Source organism: Colias eurytheme, chromosome 11 (assembly GCF_061535395.1).
Source record: "Colias eurytheme isolate Ceu_HAF_F1 chromosome 11, ilColEury1 Martin Lab GWU primary, whole genome shotgun sequence".
NCBI lineage: Eukaryota > Metazoa > Arthropoda > Insecta > Lepidoptera > Pieridae > Colias > Colias eurytheme.
In genome coordinates this window covers 10,093,395-10,117,464 of record NC_142990.1, presented here as the reverse complement: position 1 = coordinate 10,117,464, position 24,070 = coordinate 10,093,395, and the positions used below count along the sequence as shown (strand labels likewise).

General features: G+C 36.0%; 1 protein-coding gene across 1 annotated transcript; it reads right to left on the bottom strand.

The window, feature by feature from the left end:
• Nucleotides 1-2,305: 2,305 nt before the first annotated feature.
• Lk6 (MAPK interacting serine/threonine Lk6 kinase) lies at nucleotides 2,306-22,581 on the bottom strand. The gene is made up of 8 exons (XM_090106768.1): nucleotides 22,218-22,581; nucleotides 11,153-11,341; nucleotides 8,945-9,186; nucleotides 6,266-6,535; nucleotides 4,142-4,363; nucleotides 3,678-3,868; nucleotides 2,980-3,146; nucleotides 2,306-2,457 (listed from the first exon to the last, which is right to left on the bottom strand). The coding sequence occupies exons 1-8, from the start codon at nucleotides 22,252-22,254 to the stop codon at nucleotides 2,336-2,338; spliced, it is 1,440 nt and encodes a 479-aa protein (XP_089962894.1). The 5' UTR covers nucleotides 22,255-22,581; the 3' UTR covers nucleotides 2,306-2,335.
• Nucleotides 22,582-24,070: the final 1,489 nt, after the last annotated feature.

Below are 24,070 nucleotides of genomic sequence, written 5' to 3'. Positions count from 1 at the left end.
AAATGTATATCATGCGAGAAAAATGGTATGATAAACTTCTACCTACTTATGATAGGAATAATACAGTTAAAATAAAAAACAGGATGAAATTCAAACATTTTGTATTTCAATGACAGTTTTAAATCAAAATTTTAGTTGTAAACAAAAAATTTAACAAGTTCTGCGTAAATAATTAGATTTGATTGGATAAAGCCACCGGGTTGGGTAAATAAATTTTACTTGAGAAAAATAATGACAATAATTTTATATAAAACAATATCAACAATATATCGCTACGTGTTACTTTTTCCAATCAGTGTACGCAGGATTACAATCTAGCATGTCTATCTTAACATTAGCTTAACATTTCATTCTTTCAGCAATATAAAAGTATTCAAACTGATCACAATATTATGGCAGTCCCATGGAACCCCATGCAACACTTAACCAACACAGTATAAGTCAATAACATATGACATCTCTACAGCCCTTCAGTGCCCAAAGTAAACGAAACACGTCACAAGATCTTTGCACAATTACACTCTGAATTTCCGTAAACTCCGCCAAATATACAACCACTATTTGATCGTCGTACATTCCTTTACATATTCGAGTGTTAGTACGCCCGGGGACTAATATTCTAATGTATAAAGCAATGCAGTATTGCACCAAAACACGACATACAATATTTGACGAAGGCATCAATGTCACTTATTGTCCTTATAACTCTCATATAAAAAACTTAGATTGATTGAATCTTACTTAATGAGATGTGGTTTTTCCATCGTTGGTAAAAATGCAAAAACAATCACATATACAGACTAGTATCCGAAAACGCTATCGTAGTAAACAAAAATTTAATTTTATTGCTGGATAGGCCACGAACAAAAGGCAATCACACAAGCTCAATTTCATAACGGATTTCATAAATCCAAAAAAAAAATATTTATCTGTAGCAGTAATAAAGTATGTAGATCAGCACAACTATCTCAATATAATACGATTTTATCGACCGGGGACGGTCTCGGCGGCGGGCCGCCTCAACATAAACTCACAAAATACTCTACATCGATAAAAACTATTCAGTCGTTTTTATTTATTCATAAAAATATATCTTTAAAAGGCTCAAATAAAACTGTTACAGTTCTAAGTACCGTTCACAGTAGAATTGCGATCGGATCTATCACTGGTGGATATAACCATTGGCACAGTCTACATGCGACTCCACAGCCGTGCGACCGGAGTGCGACTGGCGCGTCGCGTGTCGATTAGTTTCACGATGGATCGCGTCACGTGGCACGATGGATCGCGTCACGTGGCACGATGGATCGCGTCACGTGGCACGATGGATCGCGTCACGTGGCACGATGGATCGCGTCACGTGGCGCGATGGATCGCAAGTCACTCGATATCACATTGGACGTGTGCTCGATGGAATGTGACGGGCACAGCCGCGTCTCGCCGCATCGCTTCAACATTCGCCGAATACTGCGCACACTCGGCTTACAGGGTGAATTTGGATCAGACGCTCAGTATTGGCCATAAAATCGGTGATCTAGTATATTTTTAGTCTTTCATATTAACCAACATGAGCGCTGACGGCCGCCCGGTGTCGGGCTAGTCGGTAATCTTGCGACGGTAGATGCTCTACAGTTAAGATTCGCTCTAACAACGTAGCGATGTTGACGCATTTATACATAGAACCCTAGCTTCACTATTCTGCAGCGTCATCACGGATAAAATTTTCTGTGTTCAAAATCAGTGTGTAGAAGTACCATTCTATTTGTTTAGGTACAAGTCAGAAGATTAAAGGCACATGAACTTTTATTTCAGGTACAGTTAGTTTTTCAACTGTTACATATTATGTAGTGAATAATATTTCTATTTTCAATTCACCGTCTACATAGAACAGTTTAAATCAATGAATATTTTTTCATCTGTCCAGACACTAGTTATTATCATCAATGTTCAGTGAAGCTAGGGCGTCGCGGGAGCAGCTGGCTAGTACGGCGGCTGACTGCTGGCTGACTGCTAGCGGAAGGCGGCTAACGACAAGTGGCTAGCGGTTAGCAGCTGGCGGCTGGTGGCACATGGCCGATGGGTGGCGGCTAGCGGCTAGCAGCTTGCAGCTAGCGGGCCGCCGGTGTCCAGCAGCTGGCGTCTAGCAGCCAGTAGTACGTGCCCGGTGGCTAGCCGGCGGCTAACAATACGTGCCCGGTGGCTAGCCGGCAGCGAGCAGCACGTGCCCGGTGGCTAGCCGGCAGCGAGCAGCACGTGCCCGGTGGCTAGCCGGCAGCTGGCGGCTAGTAGCACGTGCCCGGTGGCTAGCGGCTAGCAGCCAGCACGCAGCCGGCGGCTAGTGCACGGGCAGCGGCTTGTCCTGCAGGCGGCGCCGCAGCAGCTGCGACTCGGTGGGCGGCGACAGCCCCAGCGGCGCGCAGTAGTCGCCGCTCACCGCCATGGTTTGCAAGGCCACACCTAGAAAGACAAACTTGTATCAAAATAATGTCCCAACTTATTTTTAACATTATTAAAAACAATATATGTATATACAAAAAATAAATGATAAAATTACAAGAAAGATCTCGACATTGTAAATTTGGTTTCTTGTAATACTTTTTTAGCAAAACTAATAACAATCTGTACTGCTTACTATAATAAGGACCTGACTTGACTGTAAACTAAACTTCAAAAAAATGTGTGCGTGTACATACTAGTGTACACACGTAAGAAGTGAAACTTCTTTATGACCTTATTTTTCAAAAAATAATTTACTTTATGCAACTTTACAGAAATACGTCAATCACGCGTGGTAGGGATAAAAACAAGATGGCGCGTAACGGAAAAATGTTACACTAAATTTTTTTCCAACCCCAATAAAGAAGTTTCACTTCAAAGGAAATGATTTTATATTGGACCCAATTAGGAAATTATTTTTATCTTTGTCAAAGTTTCACAGTCTATGAAACTACTTTAATAAAGTCATAATTCACAACGCACCTGCCCGCTCAATCTCCTCAATGAGCCGGTCTGGCTGGCACGACTTAGTGCAGCGCAGCGGCGGCCGCTCCATATACGAGTAGTTCATCGAGAAGTGCTGCTGTATCACTCGGTTCACCGCCATCGCTGACTCCGCGAAGTTCGATAAGTTTCGCGCCGACATGTTCCTGTTGGACGGTTTTACGATAATTATTAATTATAGATACATAAGTATGCATTAAAAATGCCTTGTTGTCTTTACGTAAAGAACCCGCTGTATACTAAACACTTGACGATAAGTGTGACTTTGCAATAACTGATTAATGGGTTGTTTGTCTAAACTTCATTAACGTCTGCAGGGGCTGTACATGACGTGATTGCATTACATCTATCATATGTACATTGATATTGCCGTATAGCTACGGCTTAATACAACCATCGTCTGCAGACAGCGCGTGACCGTATCACTAACGTGCATCTAACGTGTATATATCGAAATCCAATATCGTTGTCATATCAGCACGTCCGCATAGCTCGCTAGGTCTGTAAGGGCGGGTGCACCATGCAGACTCACCGCCGCGCGTTCGCATTAAGCCTTGTATCCACTTGAGCATGCTCAGGCGAATGAGGGCCAAATGAGCCGCTCATTCGCCTGAGCATGCTCAGGTGGATACAAGGCTTTATAGCTACAGCTACTCCAAAGTCGGGTGCACACTCACCGCTTAATGTTGAGCGGCGTCTGCAGCGGGCCGGCGGGCGCGGTGCGCGCGGCGCGCAGCCAGCCGTGCTGCAGCACGCGCTCGGCGCTCAGCCGGTGCGACGCCTCGCGCACCAGCAGCTGCCGGATCAGGTCCTTCGCCTCGTGCGATATGCCCGCCCACTCCTCGTCCGGGAATGTATATCTGCCCTCCTGTGGACAAAACATTGAAATTATTATATGTTAAGATTTTCAGAGAAACAAAAATTATATCAATATATAGTAGAAAGCAAAGTCGCTGTCGCTGTCTTACTGTCCCTATATTAAACAAAACGCAACAGGTTTGAACGCGTTTTCCTAGATTGTGATCATCGAGGAAGCTTTTAATATATAATTCAATAGGTTTTAAACAAAGCGAGCAAAGCCACGGGCAGAAAGCTAGTTAGAACTTTTAACTGCCACATGTTGCACCTGCATACACAGTACCTGTATAGAAGTGAAGAGCAGGTCCTGGCAGGCGCGGCAGTTCTCGCCGCGCTCCCAGCCGCAGTCGGCGCCGCAGTTGGCGCGGAAGGGCGGGTAGCCGCACAGCAGGATGTACGCGATGACGCCCAGCGACCACAGGTCGCAGCGCTTGTCGTAGTGCGTCGCCGCGGAGCCCGCGAACAGCGACACCACCTCCGGCGCCATGAACTCCGCGCTGCCGACCTGTGACAACGGACAAAATTATTTACATTTGCATAATTATCGCAAATTCTAGATGAAATGTAGACTTTAACTTTTGAAGACTTGAGAACTGGTTGCATTGGAATACATATATTAAAAAAAACCGGCCAAGTGCGAGTCGGGCTCGCGCACAAAGGGTTCCGTAGCAGCAAATATAATAAATTACAGTTAAATCAACCTATCTCAAAAACTATAAGAGATACTTTGATCAAACCAAAAATCGTTGAAAGAGTTAATTAGCATGCATCACCTCTATTTTTTTTAGAATTTTATACCCCGTAGTTATAAAAATAGAGGGGGGGGGACATACTTTTTACGACTTTGAGAGCTGATATCTCAAAAACCGTTCACTTTAAGAAAAATGTTTTTTAGAAAACTTTATATCATTTTAAAAGACCTTTCCATTGATACCCCACACGGGTATGTACATCGAAAAAAAAAATTTCATCCCTCAGTTACATGTATGGGGGGCCCCACCCCCAATTCTTTTTTTTACTATTTAGTGTCATATTTTTGTAGCGGTTCATACAACACATATTCCCATCAAATTTCATCACTGTAGTACTTATAGTTTCCGAGTAAATCGGCTGTGACAGACGGACAGACGGACAGACGGACAGACGGACATGACGAAACTATAAGGGTTCCGTTTTTGCCATTTTGGCTACGGAACCCTAAAAAGACGGGTTGCACGCACTCCGGGAGTGCCGGCAGAAGTGAAAACTTGATTATTAACGTTGAGCATGTTTGATATCCATCCGTCTTACGCTTTTTCGATCAGGTCACGTGTCCAGACGCGAGTTTAAGATTTTATACCCATTACAGAAAAAGTGCTCAACGCCGCTAAAAACGTTTTCACTTCAAAAATAATTAAGGGTTTGTACTTATGAAATGTGGACCTAACAGACATTTAGACGTTTTAAGTTTATTTAAATATAATAAATTTTACTTATATATAGTTTTGAATTTAATCAATGATCTTATTAAAATTACAGTACTGACTGAATGTAGAAAATAAAATATGTCAAACATTTGATTGCGAACATTGTTACTTTTAAACTTGTATTAAACCTAAATAATATATTTTGTGGTTAGAATTATCTGTTTTAAAAAAAACCTCCCACATTTACTGACAATAACTCTGTAAATTATTCATGAATCAATTGTTAAATGACTGCTATCTCGCACAATTTGACCTCATTTGATATTTCAACCTTGATGCTTACTTATTCTTTACACAAACATTCTAGCTTTCGATGTTTTATCAACATTCTAAAATGTTTACAGATAATAAATAGCTCAACTTTGAACAAAAACTTTCAGCTTCTAACTGTATTGAATACAGTTTTGTAAACACAACTAACTGTCATATTTAATACCTTTACTTTATTTTTTAAAATCATTTCATGTAATTATGTGAACAATATCATGCTATAAACAAGTCAATTAATGTTTATATTCCATAATAAAATTATTCACTTATCATCATGATTAGCAGCTACCAAATATGAGTACGAGTAATTTACCGAATTTAGCAATATGACACATGTTAGCTTTGAGGTTAACAAGATATGTTGGGGTTAAAAACACGACGTTATTTCATGTTTTTTATGCGATAAAACTTTGTGAAAACAATTTTTTGTGCTTATTTCTACACTAGTAACATTTAGAAGTTATTGTCACACACAACATAGGAAATCCTAGTGTGGAGATAAGTCAATTTTCAAATTATAAATAAGTATGTTTTAATAACAGGGTTTTTTGTAATATTTTTCTAAATAAGACAGTCAAGTGTGTGAACAGTCAGTATATGAAATAAACAGTGTTTTAATTAGGTAATTGACAATTTCTGAGTTTTGTTTCATTCATATGTTGAAAACTCACCGGTGTCATCAATTGAGGCGTGGCCAGCGGGCTAGCGAGGCTCGACGTGAAGCTTATACCGCTGCCCAGATCGAAGTCGCATATCTTCACCGGGCAGAGCCTGTCCCGATACACGCACAGAATGTTCTCGGGCTTCAGGTCCCTGTGGGCCACGCCCTTGCCGTGGAGGAAGTGCAGTGCGTTCGCTATCTCCCGCACTATCTCCGCAGCTTGCGGCTCTGAGAAGAATTGGTGCTCCTGTATGCGCGAAAGGAGCTGGCCGCCGTTGATCTGTAAGGAAGGCTACATATATAGAACTTGTGGGATCTTGAGAGGGCGTCATAGATTTCCTGTATGTATGCTGTAATATGTGGGTAAACTATATGGGTAGATTTATGTGTGTGGGTACCATTGTAACATGGTATTTTAAAGTGTAGCAAGCACCTACATAATTATTTTATAAGTCACAAATACTTTTTAAAAAAATATGGTGATTATATTATTCAATTGCTTTTGTTTAAAAATTAACACATATATGCAATTAAAGTTTTATTTATTCAAACACAATGTAAAATGCGAAAATTAAATACGTAATCAAGAATAATACATATAATTAATATCCGTTAGTCTGACCTAAACTCGAAAATGACTCAGCTGATTTAAATATTTTTTTGTTTTGTTTGATTAATTAATATTAAATCCAATTAAGCTGACGCCACGTTTACGCATTGACGCATACCTACTGATGTTATAAATGTAAGAAATATATTAAAAGAACATCTAATTTATTGTCAACACTATTGCACAAAGAGGAAACTAGGAAACTACCTTGTATGGACAAGTAATTAATGATAATGCTCTTATATATCTATTATTATTATTATCAATAGATCTACTTGTGAACGACTGGCTAATGTAACAATTTCCATAAATGTTTTATATTAGAGATGTTTTTATTGATTCTTAGAATTAATGAATATTTAAATGTAATGTAGCCTTGGAATAGATATGTTTAAATTTCAATTCATTGTTTATCGTATACAGTTTAATCTAGTAAGTAGTAATATTATGCTACCTACCTTGATCCAGAGACCTTAAACATCTTAGTTGCTAATACAGTATTCATTTAATCATTTTCTTGGACATAAATAAGGTTTCTTTGCCTTAAATTTAAAGTGTTGCTATCCACGTCATATAAATTATTTTTAGTAAGCAACGATATCTGGTATGAACTGATAAATGTTTACATTAAAAATAATATACAAGTAAATCATGAGATGATCGCGTAACCCCTACTTGCGCAAACGTTGACCTCTCTATCCAAACATTGATAAACCCATCAATTTAATCACAGCTGCTTCGTAGCTACTTCCTTATCATAAAAAAATATTTACAAATATTTTCATCAGAACGGCAACTGTTATTTTTAGCCGATTATTATTTTCCGCAGTCGGATGGCACTTTAGTTTCTTATAATACCTACTTCAATTAATATATGTAGTACTTGCAAAATTGCATTTTATTGTGAGCATTTTTCAATTCAACAACCCATTATATATAAAGTCATTGCCTTTTAATTTTAATTTTTTACTATTCAATTATTTGTTTAGTGTTAAACAAGTATGTATGTCCAAAAGGTAAGGTCCAAAGGCATTCAAGCGTGCTGAGTATGAAAAATTGCAACATTGTAATATGACGCGGTGAATATCGATGCTCTGGTTACCAGAGGCCTTACAAGTTAAATCTGATGTATTCAATTTTAATGAGATTTGCTTGTGTCGCCACTTAGCATGCTACCATAGTGCCACCCTTTAAACATGATAGGAATTCAATATTTGTTCCTGTTTGTGTAACTTAACCGATCCTGCATATAATTTTGGAAAACATTAACTGTACTCTGAATATATTTTGTATTACTTTGTAGTCGAGCGTGGTTCTTTTGCCTTATTCAATTAGCTTATATCTATTATTTTTGTTTAACTTTTTGTTCTACTTGCGGTGTATATAGATGTTACAATTACTTTTTTTTTCTATTAAGTAAACAATGTTTTGTTTTATTTCTTTTGTTTTTTCAAAGTATCTCAATTACTGAATTATTTAATGCACTAGTCAATTTAATTAATAAACACTTACATTTTCATGCATTTAATTTAAATCACATTCTAGAATATTGTTACACTATCCGCAACGTAGCTGACGTCAACAAACGACAGACGACACAATCAATACATCTTTATCGACAAATATCATTGTCATCGAATTTCTTATAATCCAATCTACTTTCCAACAAATAATACGTATACAAATATTATTGTTTTGTTGTATTTTCCCGATAAAGAATATTCGTCATTGATTACCTGCATTATGTATGATCGATTGTTGTTTATATTGTTTATTTGATAACAAATTATTTACAATAGCCCCAATGTGATAATAATGTTTCCGTTCATTCACATATCCTATCACTAAGCTAACTGAAAACTGCAAGGTGTTTTTTTTTTATTACTATATGGAACAACTAACTTGTAAGAAGAAAGATAAATCAAAAGAAAGATCTGATGTAATACTATATGGAATAGCTATAAGGAACTGCTTGACTTGCGCGCCTAGTATGCGAAGATGTGGTAAGCTATTTGTCAGTATTTCAGTTTTATAAGTCAGTTTTAAAAAAAAAAATTCACTACAGTCTACGACACTCACCTTTTCAAAGACAAGATAGAACTTGTCGGTGTCTTCAAAGAATTCAATGAGCTGGATTATATTCGGATGGCCCTGACAGTAGTGGAAGGTCTCCACCTCGCGGAAGACCCGGGCGCGGGCGTGCCCCGGCACCTTGTCGATGATCTTGACGGCGAACTCCTGGCCCGTGTAGATGTTCACGCATGTTTGTACCGAGGCGTACGCGCCTTCGCCGAGCACCTCGCCGGTTAACTTGTACAAGTCTAAAAAGGAATAAATGAATATGTGTGAAAGAATATTCTACAACTAGCTGCTCCGCGCGGTTTCACCCCCGTGGCTCCACTCCTGTTGGTCGTAGCGTGATGACATATAGCCTATAGCCTTCCTCGATAAATGGGCTATCTAACACATAAATAATTTTTCAAATCGGACCAGTAGTTCCCGAGATTAGCGCGTTCAAACAAACAAACAAACTCTTCAGCTTTATAATATTAATTATTAGTATAGATCTACAGAGGAATATGGGACACTAGACGATGTCTTCAGCTCAAAAGCAGTACAGGGTGTCATTCATTAATGTTGCTTGCGCTGATCAAACTTTCAAGCTTTTAAGTATCGGGTATTCTACAAAGACCATGTTAAGATCATCCAAAAAGAACTGAAAAACTAAATCAATACTGACGCACCAAATATCCTTGAACAAGCCGATTTTAATTTGGTTCAAAACATTATAAGTACGTACATGAAAGGGCAGTCTTTCATTTAAGTACAGTAATAAATAAAGGGGAATTAAACGGCTTCAACAAAGGGTAGCCATTAGATAGTTAGGGTGGAATATAAAACGGTACTATAGCAATCTAAATTCTACTTGCTTTGGACTTTTGTTCGATTAATATGCAAATTTAGTTCGTCGACGTTTTCGCTTCGTCAGTGCTAGCGTGATGTTTATGGATTAGTGCCAATTGTTCATATAATTCAATTAAGTTGGCCTCCGATACGAAGATTGTTTTCAAATAATTATTTACTGTTTAAGAAACGTCTTTGACGACTTTCCTTTGTGACAACAATAGTGTCCATAAACACAATTAATTTCTACAAAAATAAAACTAAACATATTTTTTTTATTTAATTGAATGTTTTTAAAGAACCAGTATCATCACATCACAAAACCAGTTACATTATGACAATGATAATATAAATTGTGCACATAATCCGCGGCACAAATAAAGTTAACCTTGAACGTATGAAAACATTTCAATTAAGGCGGGTAGCTGTAAAACAAATATTTTATTGCCATTGTTATCACATTGCAACGCCAGTGACCCTTTCAAATGAACTTGCTTCTTGAGTACATTGTGACGGTTTTTGACTAAAAATATTGATGTAGACGTTGAAATAAATTTCCAAAAATTACGAACCATAAAAAGCTCCGAGAGAAGTTTATTCTTATAAAAGTGTTTGTTGTTCCAAATATAACTCTTAGTTTATTTTTGAACGTGGCTGAGGTGTTACAAGAACAACCTTATTTATAAACAAAAAAATCGATTTCAATAAAGAACACGAGTAAAACCGCGACAGGAATCATGGTTAAAATTATATGTTTGAGCGTGTTAATATGTAAATCATTTAAGCAAATCTTATTTTCCGTTTGCATATATGTATGTATATAAGATTCATTTTTAGCAATGATTCATTATGTATTTACACACAAGTTATGAGCTTAACTTGACATTCATTCAAGTTATTTGTTTATCTTAGAATTTACAGCATATCGTAATAAATATGTTATGCCAATTCGAGAAGATTATTATTTAATTTTATTATTTCCCGACATATTAACACTTCGAGGATATCAATAAATAATAATTACCTATTACGGATGTCGAGGTACCATAAATATGATTATATTTTATATTTAAATATATTTACTGGCTATTCTATCTTAAAATCTTGCAGAACTACTCAAATGATTATTATTTATTATTGCCACACCCACGAGGAAACGATGATCACACACAAATGTTACCGCATTTACTACCTAATAGTTACCTACCCTACCCTAATACCACTCGTATTATCTATTTTTGCATTCTACATCTACCTACACACAAAGATGCTCTAAGACCAACACATAGGAGTTAGGCCCGTATAACCTTGTATCCACGATGTAGCCCACAGTCACAACGCTACCAACTATATAACATAGGGACTAGTTTCACATGCACACACCTTGGAAACACGATGTGACCACCGAGCTGCCGGAGCGCTTCTTCCTGCGGCGTTTCCTGCGCGCCTCTTCCTTGCGGCGCTGCAGCTCCTCGCTGTCGGGGATCGGCACCGGCGCTGACGCCTCCGGGCCCCTCACAACCTCCTCCGTCTCGCGCTCGCTGCCTGACTGACTGCTGCCGCGACCCACGCCTGGAGCAAGACAAACTAAACATTAGTTATTGTAAACTATAGACGCTTAGGTCACAGCTTACAGGTTTACCATACAGGTATATATGTGCCTGTCAGATGTACCATAGCGTGTGTGGCAGCCATTACTATTACAAATATTATAATAAGTAAACTTATACATAACATAATTGCGAACGTTTGTAAGAATGCACGGATGTATATGTTTGTTTCTCTTTGTCGCAAAAACAGCTGTTTGGATTTGTATGTAATTTGTAGAGAATTAGATTATAGTTTGGATAAGGACAAACGAAGAACTTATTCGAGGGTTATGAATTAATTTTTTTTGTTTATTTTCTTTTGCATGTTTACTCTAGCTTGCTACCGTTAGGATACATTAGGAGACGAAGAAATCGCGAAATTATGAACAAGAAAGAGCTTTAATTAGCAGCGAGTGATAACAAACATTGAATGAAAACAATCGCAACACGAACAATGAGTTTATAAATAAAGAAGGGATATAAGACTATTTGTAACGAATTTCGAACTCGTAAATTGTTTGTTTTGTTTCTTGTAATTCTGGTTCTATTCATCTAACCAATTATATAGGTATGGCGTTTGAAATTCGATCAAGGGAACACCTCACCCGATGCTTATGTTCCTACACAAACTTCAAACACGGATAACAAACTTTCGAAATTGTATATGGCATTCTGTAAGGTTAAATCGATTACAGGAAAGATAAATCTCATGCTTAATTTTGGTAAATTGAAACTAGCCAGTAGATCCATAAAACAAAAATAGAAGACCTTATTGAAACTTTGAACGAGGTCGATAAAAATTTATAGATAGTAGCCGTATAAACATTTATGTAAAAATAAAACACGAACGCTGAAATAGACATTGAACACATTGGTTGAATATTATAAGACATTTATAGAATTTTAGTTGAAACTCTAGGTTAGTACATGTTTTACTGGACCACAAACAAACTTAATTAAGAACTCGTCCTTTTACCGCAAATAGACTGTTACGCTATTATCTGCTTTTCTTGGTAAACGTGCACTGTCTATGCAATCACGCGACTGCAGATATAATCCAATTGCAATAGTTATGGAATAAACGATTAACGACGGAGTGGTGAGCAGATGTTTTCATGTGCCCCTTACCACACTACGCCTTTACCGATTTAGAACATAAAGTGTCTATATACTCTTTACTTTTTAGTTTTAACTAACTGTTACTGGCGACGCGGACGTCGCGTCAGCACAATTATAGTGAGATATAATCGCGAGTCACAGCACAGTCTATTTGTTTGTCATTTGGCATAGGAGTAGACTTTTAACATAATTGCCATCTAAACTTTCGTCCAACTTTCACCGTTTTCACAAATCTTGGAAACTTAAGAATTTTTACAAACTCGTACCTATCTCTAAAAAAATCATAATTAAAGTAGACCATTTAAATAACAAAATCAAACCAATACATAAACATGTTAACAGTTTAATTATGAAATTCTCATTGAATACGCATACTTTCAAGTTTCAATGCAGTTCGTGTTAATGTCCACGGACCACGATGGAAGATGATTGTCATTATGTACCTACTTCTTGTAAATTATGCGCGGTAATAAGCAAACCTGTTACCATTTCAAATCGCACAGCCACAGTTCGCAGCCATTTTATCATCGGTACATGTTTAGGGTTACCTTACGTGTATCCTATGCGTGTATCGAAAACAATAAGTGTCGATAGCTCTCACCGCTTTCTGCGTTGGGCCATTGTTTTTGTGGTTTCACCGTATACGAGTTGGAATATTAAATCCCTGTATTTATTTCCAAACCATTCTCGTCATATTGTAACGAGTATCTGCTCTGTTGTGTAAAACTTTCATTTTAAAACTTGAAACACAATACATTATTATTTGGTGCGTTATATTACGAAATGATTCACTGTTTAAAAAGTATATTTTATGATGCTCGGAAAAAACAAATAACTGTTTTCAGTTCCATGTCTAATATTAACGTTGACTATCCCGACCTAAGCTATTACATGACGGGATAATTTTCTCTCGTGTGTTAACACAAAGCGTCACGACATCTGTTAAAACAGATGTTTACAATTTTCAGCCTGATTTCATCGTTCCCTCGAACAATTAGCTATTTGTATCAACGAGTAGCGGCCGTCACAAATGATAATATTCTGATACGTGACTGCAGCTGAGTTGGCAAACAAAGGCGGTTCAACGACCCATAGCCGCGCCCACCGCTGCGTATGCGCCGAGCGCCTACCTACGTTACGCGTTCACTCGACTGCAGGGCCATAGTCATAGATTCTAATTTCAAGCAAACACACTCTTTAATAGCTTCGTCTCAATGTTAGACGTGTACCCTTTAAATAATAAACATCGTCATTAAGTTCTCTATTTTAACATGTTTATGAGTGTTTCAATCAAATTAGATACAAGTTTAGTTTAGTATTATTTGTAAATAATATGAGAAAGTATCAAAGAAATCAAAAAGCAGATCATATCTTGTACTGAGCGACGTACGTACTCTTCAAGATTTCTACATACAAAAGTATTGAATTACTTACTTTTATTTTATACGTATAAATCCAAAAACCTCTACAAGAATTAACGACATGCATCACCTACTAGCTGTCTTTGTTTCAAAAGAAGATACGGGCTTGAATAACAATGAACGCATATGCTTTATTTCGTGTAGAAGGTACAACATAACAAAAGATATAAACTTATAATGATTCAAAAGCAATGCAAACTGTGAAGCTATTACTGCTTTGTAGAAAACAATGTTATTCATATAGATTATAGGTATTAACAATTACAAAAATGTGCTTTCATGAACGTTGGTTTAAATGGAAAAAGGTTTGATAACAATGAAACAATAGTTTTCTTACAATATTACTTTAAATATTATTCATAGAAAAAAATTGAAACATTGATTAAATCGTTAATCAATTACTAGTTCACTTTAACACAAGTCTTGTAATAGAACATTAAGGCCGTTGCGTGACTTTTAATAATTTAGTCCCATTTACCATTAATTTTATGCGATAAGCGAATAATTATGCCAATATTGTATCGATAGTATTTATGCCTCGTGTAACGTGTTGTATTTACTAACAATGCTGTTTTACTTGCTTTGACTCAAAGGACACATTCCTTTACCGTTTTGAACTTATTAAATAGTATAAACAAATATGAATAACACTTTTGGTTGTATGATGTAAGTAATCGAAACTCATAAGGGGCGCGACCTAATCAAATCTTTTTAAATTAGTTTTTTGCTTTGGCACAGGTTATTTATATCACTATTCCTCTTTATGTCTTAGGACTTTTTATATCAATTTAATAACCAAACTTTGTATATATTAGTTCTCGAACTTCGAACATCAACTAAAACTTGTATGTTTTGTCCTTAACTACAAAATTATTGCAATAATATCCGCAGTTAGTATAAAGTTTCGTGCTTCAAACTTTGGTATGAGCACATGTTGTCAAAACAGACTCGAAATTTAATCGCTAATTACAACTGACCTCGCTACGGGCCTCCCTGGTCATCGATAACACATGACGTAACCGTCAAACAACTATGGTCTCTAGACGAATAAAAAACAGGGGAAATTAGCATAAAACCATTGGTCGCTGTAATTCATACAAAACAGGATACATATAATAGCAAACGCGCAATAAAATCGCGATTGTCACAATCAGGCCGTAGGCACGCCCACTTACAGTCACCATTTCAATGTGCTTCCTGTTTACAAGTATATCTACTTAGTTAATATACCAATAGATCTATTTGTGGACTGAATTAATTAGCCAACAATTGTTATTGTTCCTATACGATTCAATTTACTTTCTTTAGTATACATAACGCAAAAAATACAATTAAGGTGATGAGCATTAAGCATCGTAGCTTTTTGCTTCCTGTCCAAAAATAATATGTTTGTACTTTCAGAGTACATGTATTCTATTAATGTTTCTTGAAATCTTTTACTATTCGTATTAATCCGCAATATTCATGTTTGGGGTATAAAACTATTAGCTTCCGTCCTATTCTCAGACATGATATAACCATATCAATCTAATACTTCTTAGTGGAATCAGGAAATTCGTGTTAACTATGCGTCAGGCTAGAACAAAATCTAAAAACGTCACTCTGCGTGATACAGAAACCCAGTTCTTATCTCGTTAAGAACACCACCCACGTATCACCTTGGGAATATTTAACGATTTTACTCGCCAAATCTTCGGTCAATGTATTATCGTAGAGTCGGACAGTGAATAATGAAAATAGAGTAGATCACAAACAATTTTGAAACATTAAAATTTAAAAGTTAAAACATTAAATGTATGGTACAAATCATAATATAATAAAAATATCTAAAATTACCCACATGAGCTATTTCGGATATTTTAAAAGGTGAGCAAAATGGTGGTATTTGGCACAATTTGTTTTACATCAAATATTTGCAATATGTGATATAAAAGATAAAGTACTTAATCACCTGGAGACTTATCTCGCCGAATGAGGTCAATATTCAAGATTATTGGTGTCAAACGCATGAGATAGTTTGCCAAAAATTCTTTAAATTTCTATAGATATCAATATCAATAATACGTGTTAAATTATTTCATTTACGCTTTGTATTTCTTGGGGCTTTATGAATGTTATATCGACTAGAAATTGGAATATTGTAAATGATTATGTTATACTGATTATAAGATCAACATATCACAATTTCCGATAGTCATTAATCTCTCGTACAAACCCCACAATCAAGACATTGAAGTTATTTATCGGAGACATAAAATATAGGTTTAATGGGGAAGAGAATGATTACTTTCACATCAAATGCCAAGAACATAACAGAGGTCAAGTGTTTTGCAACTCTTACTATCACAATATTATGGTTGCATGTTGCATGACTCTAATAATAAATCATAATAGTGCTAAATAATATGTTATGGTACAAATAATAGTAATTTATGTTTCTTTTAGATTATTAGTTCGCTAATTTAGCAAGAATTATTTCCATTGGTTTGGTTTCCGTTCGCATGTGCGAATTAGTCTAAGATTCACTATTGACCAGATAAAGTATTACATTATACTGTTTTGTCTGGTCAAGAGTGAATACTCAGCTTAAGGTCTATCTAAAACACATAATGCCTCACATGTCCACCGCGTGATAGTTATGTACGACTGTAAGCTCACCACGTGGCGGTTGATTACGTAGAAACTACACCAATCATTACAAAACATGTCTGCCTAAATAAAACCTAAATCTATCGAGACTGAACTACTCTAAATTTTACCCAAATATTTTTTGAATTGTACATCAACAGTCAACTTTGTAATGAGAAAATTTTCCCAATTTAGTGCAATCAAATTACTTATTTATTTGAATGGAGTATCATCTATAGTAGATACTTTTACTTGCAAAATAATTTTTATAAATTATTAATTTGCTTACGACAAGGTATTTCGCCCTGGCAACGGCGTACTGATTTCTACTTTCTAATCTCACTTTAATGCATTGAACTGTAGCTATTGCACAGTACCAACCTTACATTTTTCTTTAGTTTCAATTTTATTGACACAATAAAAATCCGATTAAATATAATTGTTCTTATACCACAAAACAATTTAAACACAGTCTAACTTTAAACCAGGGATCTGTAATAACTCCCCGGAATCACAGACATAATAGAAAATCTATTGTGTCGTGCTTGTGGACCGATCGGGCCGTTCGGGGCTCAATGGGTTAAAGAAAACCAGCAGTTAAACCCTGTCTTAAGTTTTTTGTGGTAAGACGGTATATGTATATTTTAAACCTAAAAATAAAATGCTACAGACTTCAAGAGAGTCCTTTCAAATAAGATATTTTCTCCTTAAACAATGAAGTTATGGTAAAATTCAAAATATAGGTGTAAAGAAAGAACAACGAATTTATGTGTGCCCGGGCTAAGGTACAGATTAGGGCATGCACCCGGGTTTACCCGGTTCCGAAAAACCCGGGTAAACCCGGGTTTTTTGATGATCTTGAGAACCGGGTCTGAATAGTATGAAACCCGGTTCTCCCGGTTCCGACCAAAATATTAAAATATAAAGTTTTATTTATATTTTGCTGCATTATTTTAACAAATTTATTCTATCTGGCAACGTCAGACTCACGTGCATCGCGAATTTTCGTGCCACGCCTCAAGCGTGGCTCTGATTGGTTGTCTACCTTAGATGATGTGCTATAAAGTTTCCTACGGTTGTATTACCAAAAAAAATTAGGCTTCGAAAATGACAAAAATTAGGTTACTGAAATATTTTTATTAAGTAGATTTGTCGTGAATTTGAAAAGCTGTTGATTTTACTGTTTCATATAATGTTCAGTCATGTTTTTGTTTTTGGTATCAAGCTGAAATTTATATCGAATACTCAAGTCTTCGGTCCCTTGATGCTGTGAAAAAGTCAAACTCACAAGCCAACGCATCAAAAGATACAGCCGTAAATGCTGAAAATTTTCGCAAATTTCGACATTCGCATAGGACTCAAAACCTACAGGGTACTTCTCATGAACACAGAGCCTTTAAATTTGGTAACAGTAACGTCTTATAACACAGATAAAGGAAAAATTGCTAGAAACATATATTTTAAAGTTACAACATTATAAAAAATAGGTTTGTTCGGAGCCCTCGGAGCGCGAGTCCGCCTCGCACTTGGCTGGTTTTTTGCTTTGCAGTTTGCAGTTAATGATAAGGTTAAGTTTATATGTGTGTATGTAAGGTTTAAGTTTATATGATAACAAGGTACTATGATAAATAAAGAGAAGTATTGAAATTTTGTTTCTTTATTAATTTAATAAAATAAGACACAAGCCGCGTAAAATAAAAGGCCCATCAGGTACTTTAACAGTTACTTTTGTTTAATTTCGTATTTTTGTCCGAGGTATTATAAAAGAACCGGGTAACCCGGTTCTACCCGGTTCTGAGGTCGATTTGGAACCGGGTTTCAGAAACTTGGAACCGGACTCGGTTCTGCATGCCCTAGTACAGATATAGGTATTCTATGCTTTGTAGTTTGTGCTTTTCTGTTATGTAACCTGTTCAAGAATACATGTGCCTTTTAACAAGAACGATTTGCGTTGACAGTTGACACTAATATTTGCGTTTACGCAGATCATATTGTACAGCAGTAACTCTGTGGGTAGTTAACGACAAACGTTGTCAAACATTTTGCCAACTAGGTCTGGCACCAAATAACAAACAGATGTTAAAAGTTTAACGTCCTTTCTCGCTTTTGGGGCACCCTTAAACTATTTTTTCACTCCAGTAGAGTATCTGTTAATACTGTTCACTACGAAGATATAATATGTTTTTGTTTGAACAACTACATAGTACCTACATAGAGTAATTCAATAAAGAAAAACGCAGTTTGTAATAACTAATAAGTATAACCTGCATTGCCTATATTTAGATGAACATATACCTGTATCGTTGAAGCAACTGCTTACAGTTGGTATGCAAATACTACTTCGCACGAGAATCGATTTACAAAGGGGTAGAAACTAGCGAGGGGGTGGGCTTATTACTATAGCCAGCTGTAGATTTCGTAACGGTCAAGGTTGCTCATTAATTTAATTGTAGTTTCAGTTTATTTCACATGTGAATTGCATCCAAAGTAAACTAACAAGTAACTTGTAATTTTTAATAATATTTGGATGTTTATGCTATTTTATAAACACGATCTTCGCAGTTAAAGTTAACAGTATCAGAATTTTAAACAATATCCAATAATTCAGACTTTTGCAAAACCTCGTTCAAAAGATAAAAATAAACCACGTTATCTTTTATATTCCCGTAGGTACATTATCACAGACTTGATAAACGGCTCATTTGTGTTCAAACGCTTAGCTTTGCATTGTAAATAGGCACTTTTATAGACAGTATGTAGCAGTCTGTAAGTATGTGCCACGTATGTACTTATAGCTATTTACACAAGCTTAGTGCGCAGTTTGGTGTTAGGTGACCTTGACAATGAACGGGGCGTCGCGCTCCAGCGGCCATGTTGGAATTAAATGGTGAGAATAATGAAATTGCATAAAATTAACCGACTCGACATAGCAAATCAACGTTCCATTGCTAGAAAACACGTTAAAACTACGCGTTTTTATCGAAACCTGATAAAACAGAAACATTAAAGTTGATAATTTATGAACTTATTTAAAACAGCAGCGTAATAAAAATTAAAAACTTCTACGTAGGTATATATTAAGTTTTAATAACACATGATAAATGAAATTTGAGTATTGTGGTAAACTCATTTAGCAATATTTACATTTTGTATTTACAAACACATGCACAGACGTTTCAAAATATCATATCGTTACGAAATCGGTCAACGTCCGCAGTCCGCACTAACGTGAACTTTGTTATTTTAAATTGTATCAAATTCAGTTGTATTCAACAAGTTATCCGTTCATCATGATACTTATATGGTCAATCATTGTATACCTACTTAAATTGATAATTTGCAGCAGGAACTGCTACGTATAGGTATATCTCATAAATTGATATAGGTAGGTAGGTACCTACCTATATCAATTTAGAGAACACAAATCTCTACAAATCTAACAATTTGTTTAGGTACCGAATCTTTATACCTACTATTATAAAGGCGAAAGTTTGTAAGGATGTATGGATGTATGGATGTTTGTTACTTTTTCACGTAAAGACTACTGAACCGATTACAATGAAATTTAGCACACATATAGAGGGTAACTTGGATTAACACATAGGATAGGTTTTATCCCGGAAATCCCACGGGAACGGGAACTATGCGGGTTTTCCTTTGAAAACGCGGGCGAAGCCTCGGGCGGAAATCTAGTATGTAGGTAATATGTATAGCTAATAGGCGTATTGATCTCATTGAAGATAACTAGCAGAAAATATTATAAATTTGCAACTAAATGTGATTGATTTATTTATTCGTTAGTGCTATTTGCATTAGAGCAACGGATAATAATTATCATGAACATAAAAACAACTTTTTATTACATAAGACGATATTTATTTAGTCTTTATAAGACTCCGGCACGCTTTATGACTCACGACTAGTAATCCAGTCTGTAGGTATTTATGCTCTACAAAAGGTGGCGTAGAAAATGTTTTGAAACGATATTGTTTAGGTATGAAAGGTTAATAAAAATCCAAGTTTTCGACCTTGACGGACCCAGGCGCTAGCCGCCATCTTGAATTAAAGGTGCTAAAATTAGGTATATTTTAAATAACTTCTCAATTGTTTACTAAATCACAAAAGTGTCTATGAGGGGTTCAAAGAAGACAAAATTACCTACATTTTTTTCATACATGATTATTCTGTAAGTCTTAAAGGTAAAAAGTTACAAGCGACGGAAATAATAATATTTACAGAAATCATATAATTTTAATTTTGTTTAAAAATTGTACAGCTATCATCTTTTAATTCTCTTTGATGGCCCGGGCTGGTTAATGGTGGCTTCTTCATTATCGTCGCTGAAATTTTCTGTTTCATTGTCTGTATTTTTAGTTTCCAACCATGAAATTTCGTCAACATGACCAGAAGAAATCGAAGACGCTGGAGCACGCTTTCTAGTAACTTTTTACGGAGGGGACATGGATAAGGAATCCTTAGAAGATATCCGATATGAACGATTCATAAAGTTATCAATAAAAAGTAAATTTAATCGACGAAATTTCATGGTTGGAAACTAAAAATACAGACAATGAAACAGAAAATTTCAGCGACGATAATGAAGAAGCCACCATTAACCAGCCCGGCCCATCAAAAAGAATAAAAAAAGATTGCTGCACAATTTTTAAACAAAATTAAAATTATATGATTTCTGTAAATATTATTATTTCCGTCGCTTGTAACTTTTTACCTTTAAGACTTACAGAATAATCATGTATGAAAAAAATGTAGGTAATTTTGTCTTCTTTGAACCCCTCATAGACACTTTTGTGATTTAGTAAACAATTGAGAAGTTATTTAAAATATACCTAATTTTAGCACCTTTAATTCAAGATGGCGGCTAGCGCCTGGGTCCGTCAAGGTCGAAAACTTGGATTTTTATTAACCTTTCATACCTAAACAATATTGTTTCAAAACATTTTCTACGCCACCTTTTGTAGAGCAGAGGCTTTTACATTTCCCCACAGACTGGACTATAGGTAATATCCATAACTGGCCACGAAAGCTCATTTCAAGGATTTCTAAATAGAATTACTGCAAAGATTTGCGTCACTGTAACGTAAAATGTTGCATGCAATTTTCAGTGCCTGTGGTCAGGTTTACAACCTTTATCTACAAAATACATTATAATCCCACGTGTGTACCATATTCAAACCATTTGAATACACGAAATCCCATAAAAATAAGATTGTTACTGGGTATGTTTTAAATACAAAAATTTTGGAATTACTGCAATCTTACTTATCAATTATCATCAAATACATGCTGATAAGATATAAACCAAATGACTACAAAACAACGCTCTCCAACGCTATTTCAAATACACACATATTACAATAAATACAACAATTCTACGAATAAAGTGTTTATAAATAGGCAATTTAAAAGCACCAATCTAAAAGATGACGCCAGCTACTACGCGTTAGTCAAAGATCGGAAACCGGTCGAAATTATGCAAAGTAAGAGATTGTACAAGTTTATCAATAACTTTTTTACATGTATGATTATTTTTCTTATAAGAATATAAGATAAAAAAATCGTTCGACAAAATATGCAGCGGGTAGAATGAAATTACAACAATCGAAAACAAACATAAAAATCCCGTAGTGCGGAAACAAATTAAAGCATAAAGAAATAATTCATTAAACTTACCGCTATCTACACTTTCTTCTGAGATCTTTTTCACCATTTTGATATTGATATTTTCCTGAATATACAACGACAACAAAATTATCGAGTAGGTGGTACTACTCTTGAAAAGCCGCTTTCAAACTTGTGCGGCCGCCTTCTCGACGAGAAATCGGAACGGCGCTTTGTTGAAGATAATGGAAAATAAACGCCGAAACTAAAAAGTTGATAAAGCACCACCGTCGAGAAGGATTTACGGAAAACGTGCCGGAAGGTATAAACAAACACTGTTAGAAGGCGGAATTAAAAATTACTGGTGTCGTTAGCGCTCCATCCTACACACGCCCGCCCGTTCGATGTTCTGAAATCCAACTGAAGAATCGCCGGTTCGGTCTTCGACATCGGCAGATCGCGGCGTACATCGCATTACCCCTTGCCCCACGCTCTTTCCCCCGCGAGTGCGTTGTTGTGGTTCTAGAGCCGCGCATGCGTACTCGCTCACACCGCTGACGTGTTTACATTTTTTGTCGTTAATTTTTTCGTTGTTATGCCATGAAGATGTGTGGCGTGGTATGGCTCAGATTCCCATATACATACAAAGTACAAACATTATTATATCATCTACTTTAGGATACTCAATATAACTAGGTATTCATTTTTTGGTATACCTACTAATTATAGAAATCGTAACACGTCATGCATGTATTAAGTATTAAAACATAATACCTACCTAGGTAGGTAATATTATTATTTTCGGCTATTCACGTTGCATTGCATCATCTTTGTTGGATTATAAATTATTCTTTTTAGTTTTTACATGTAGCATTACAAAATGATATTTTGAAGATTATGGAGAATCGTAGACACATAGACGGCAAATTTTATCTTATCTAGGTATAAAACTATAAATGATAGGTAAACTCTTATGTCTACGTGCAGTCACATAAACAACTTTGTTACATTATTTTAATAGCAATGTAGGTACTATTGGTACTAGGTAACTACGTACTAATTAAAGTTCTTACATTACATACATTTTAATTTGTATAATTTACTGTACCTATTTTATTGTACCTATTTCCAGTGCATAAGCAGTAGGCACAGGCATAGGTACCTTCCTACCATTACATAATATTATTATCTCTATGCTTCCTACCTACCTACTTCTTTGAATTTGAAAGAAACGTATATTTTACATATATTTTAACTAGATTTCCGCCCGCGGCTTCGCCCGCGTTTGCAAAGGAAAACCCGCATAGTTCCCGTTCCCGTGGGATTTCCGGGATAAAAACTATCCTATGTGCTAATCCAAGTTATATGTGTGCTAAATTTCATTGTAATCGGTTCAGCAGTTTTTACGTGAAAGAGTAGCAAACATCCATACATCCACACCTACATCCTTACAAACTTTCGCCTTTATAATATAGGTATATTAGAAATATTAGAATGTAGGTAAGTATTAGAATATTAGATTGCTACGGTCTACATACTGTACCTATTATTGAATGATCTTTTGAATAAAATATGTAGTGCATTCTTGAATAGCATGGGTAGGACAGGGTAGGACCTAATTTAATTTTTATGTTATAATAATTATGAATGTAACTAAGTTAAATTTATGTATGCTTAGTATGTATGGTTGTGTAACGATCGTGTACGATCGTCACTTAATCCTTCTCTTTCATTTACTTCTCCTTTTGTGACCTTCATATTTCTGGGCATTTGTTGACAAACAATGTTCGGGAGCAGTAGGTAAATACGGCGCAGTACGCACGTGGTACGCGCAAACCGGTTTGACCGGCAACCGGCGTCGCCATGTTTGTTGTCACGCCACTCTTCCGTCTCGCTCTTTCATTGAGCTGTGCACGAATTCAAGC

Bases quoted from the DNA above. Each gene is read 5' to 3' on its own strand.
- Lk6 (XM_090106768.1), bottom strand. From the start codon at position 22,254: ATGGTGAAAAAGATCTCAGAAGAAAGTGTAGATAGCG. The intron at 9,187-11,152 runs GTGTGTGCATGT...ATTCCTTTTTAG, and splicing joins GGTCACATCGTGTTTCCAAG to ACTTGTACAAGTTAACCGGC. The intron at 4,364-6,265 runs GTGAGTTTTCAA...CCGTTGTCACAG, and splicing joins CGCCTCAATTGATGACACCG to GTCGGCAGCGCGGAGTTCAT.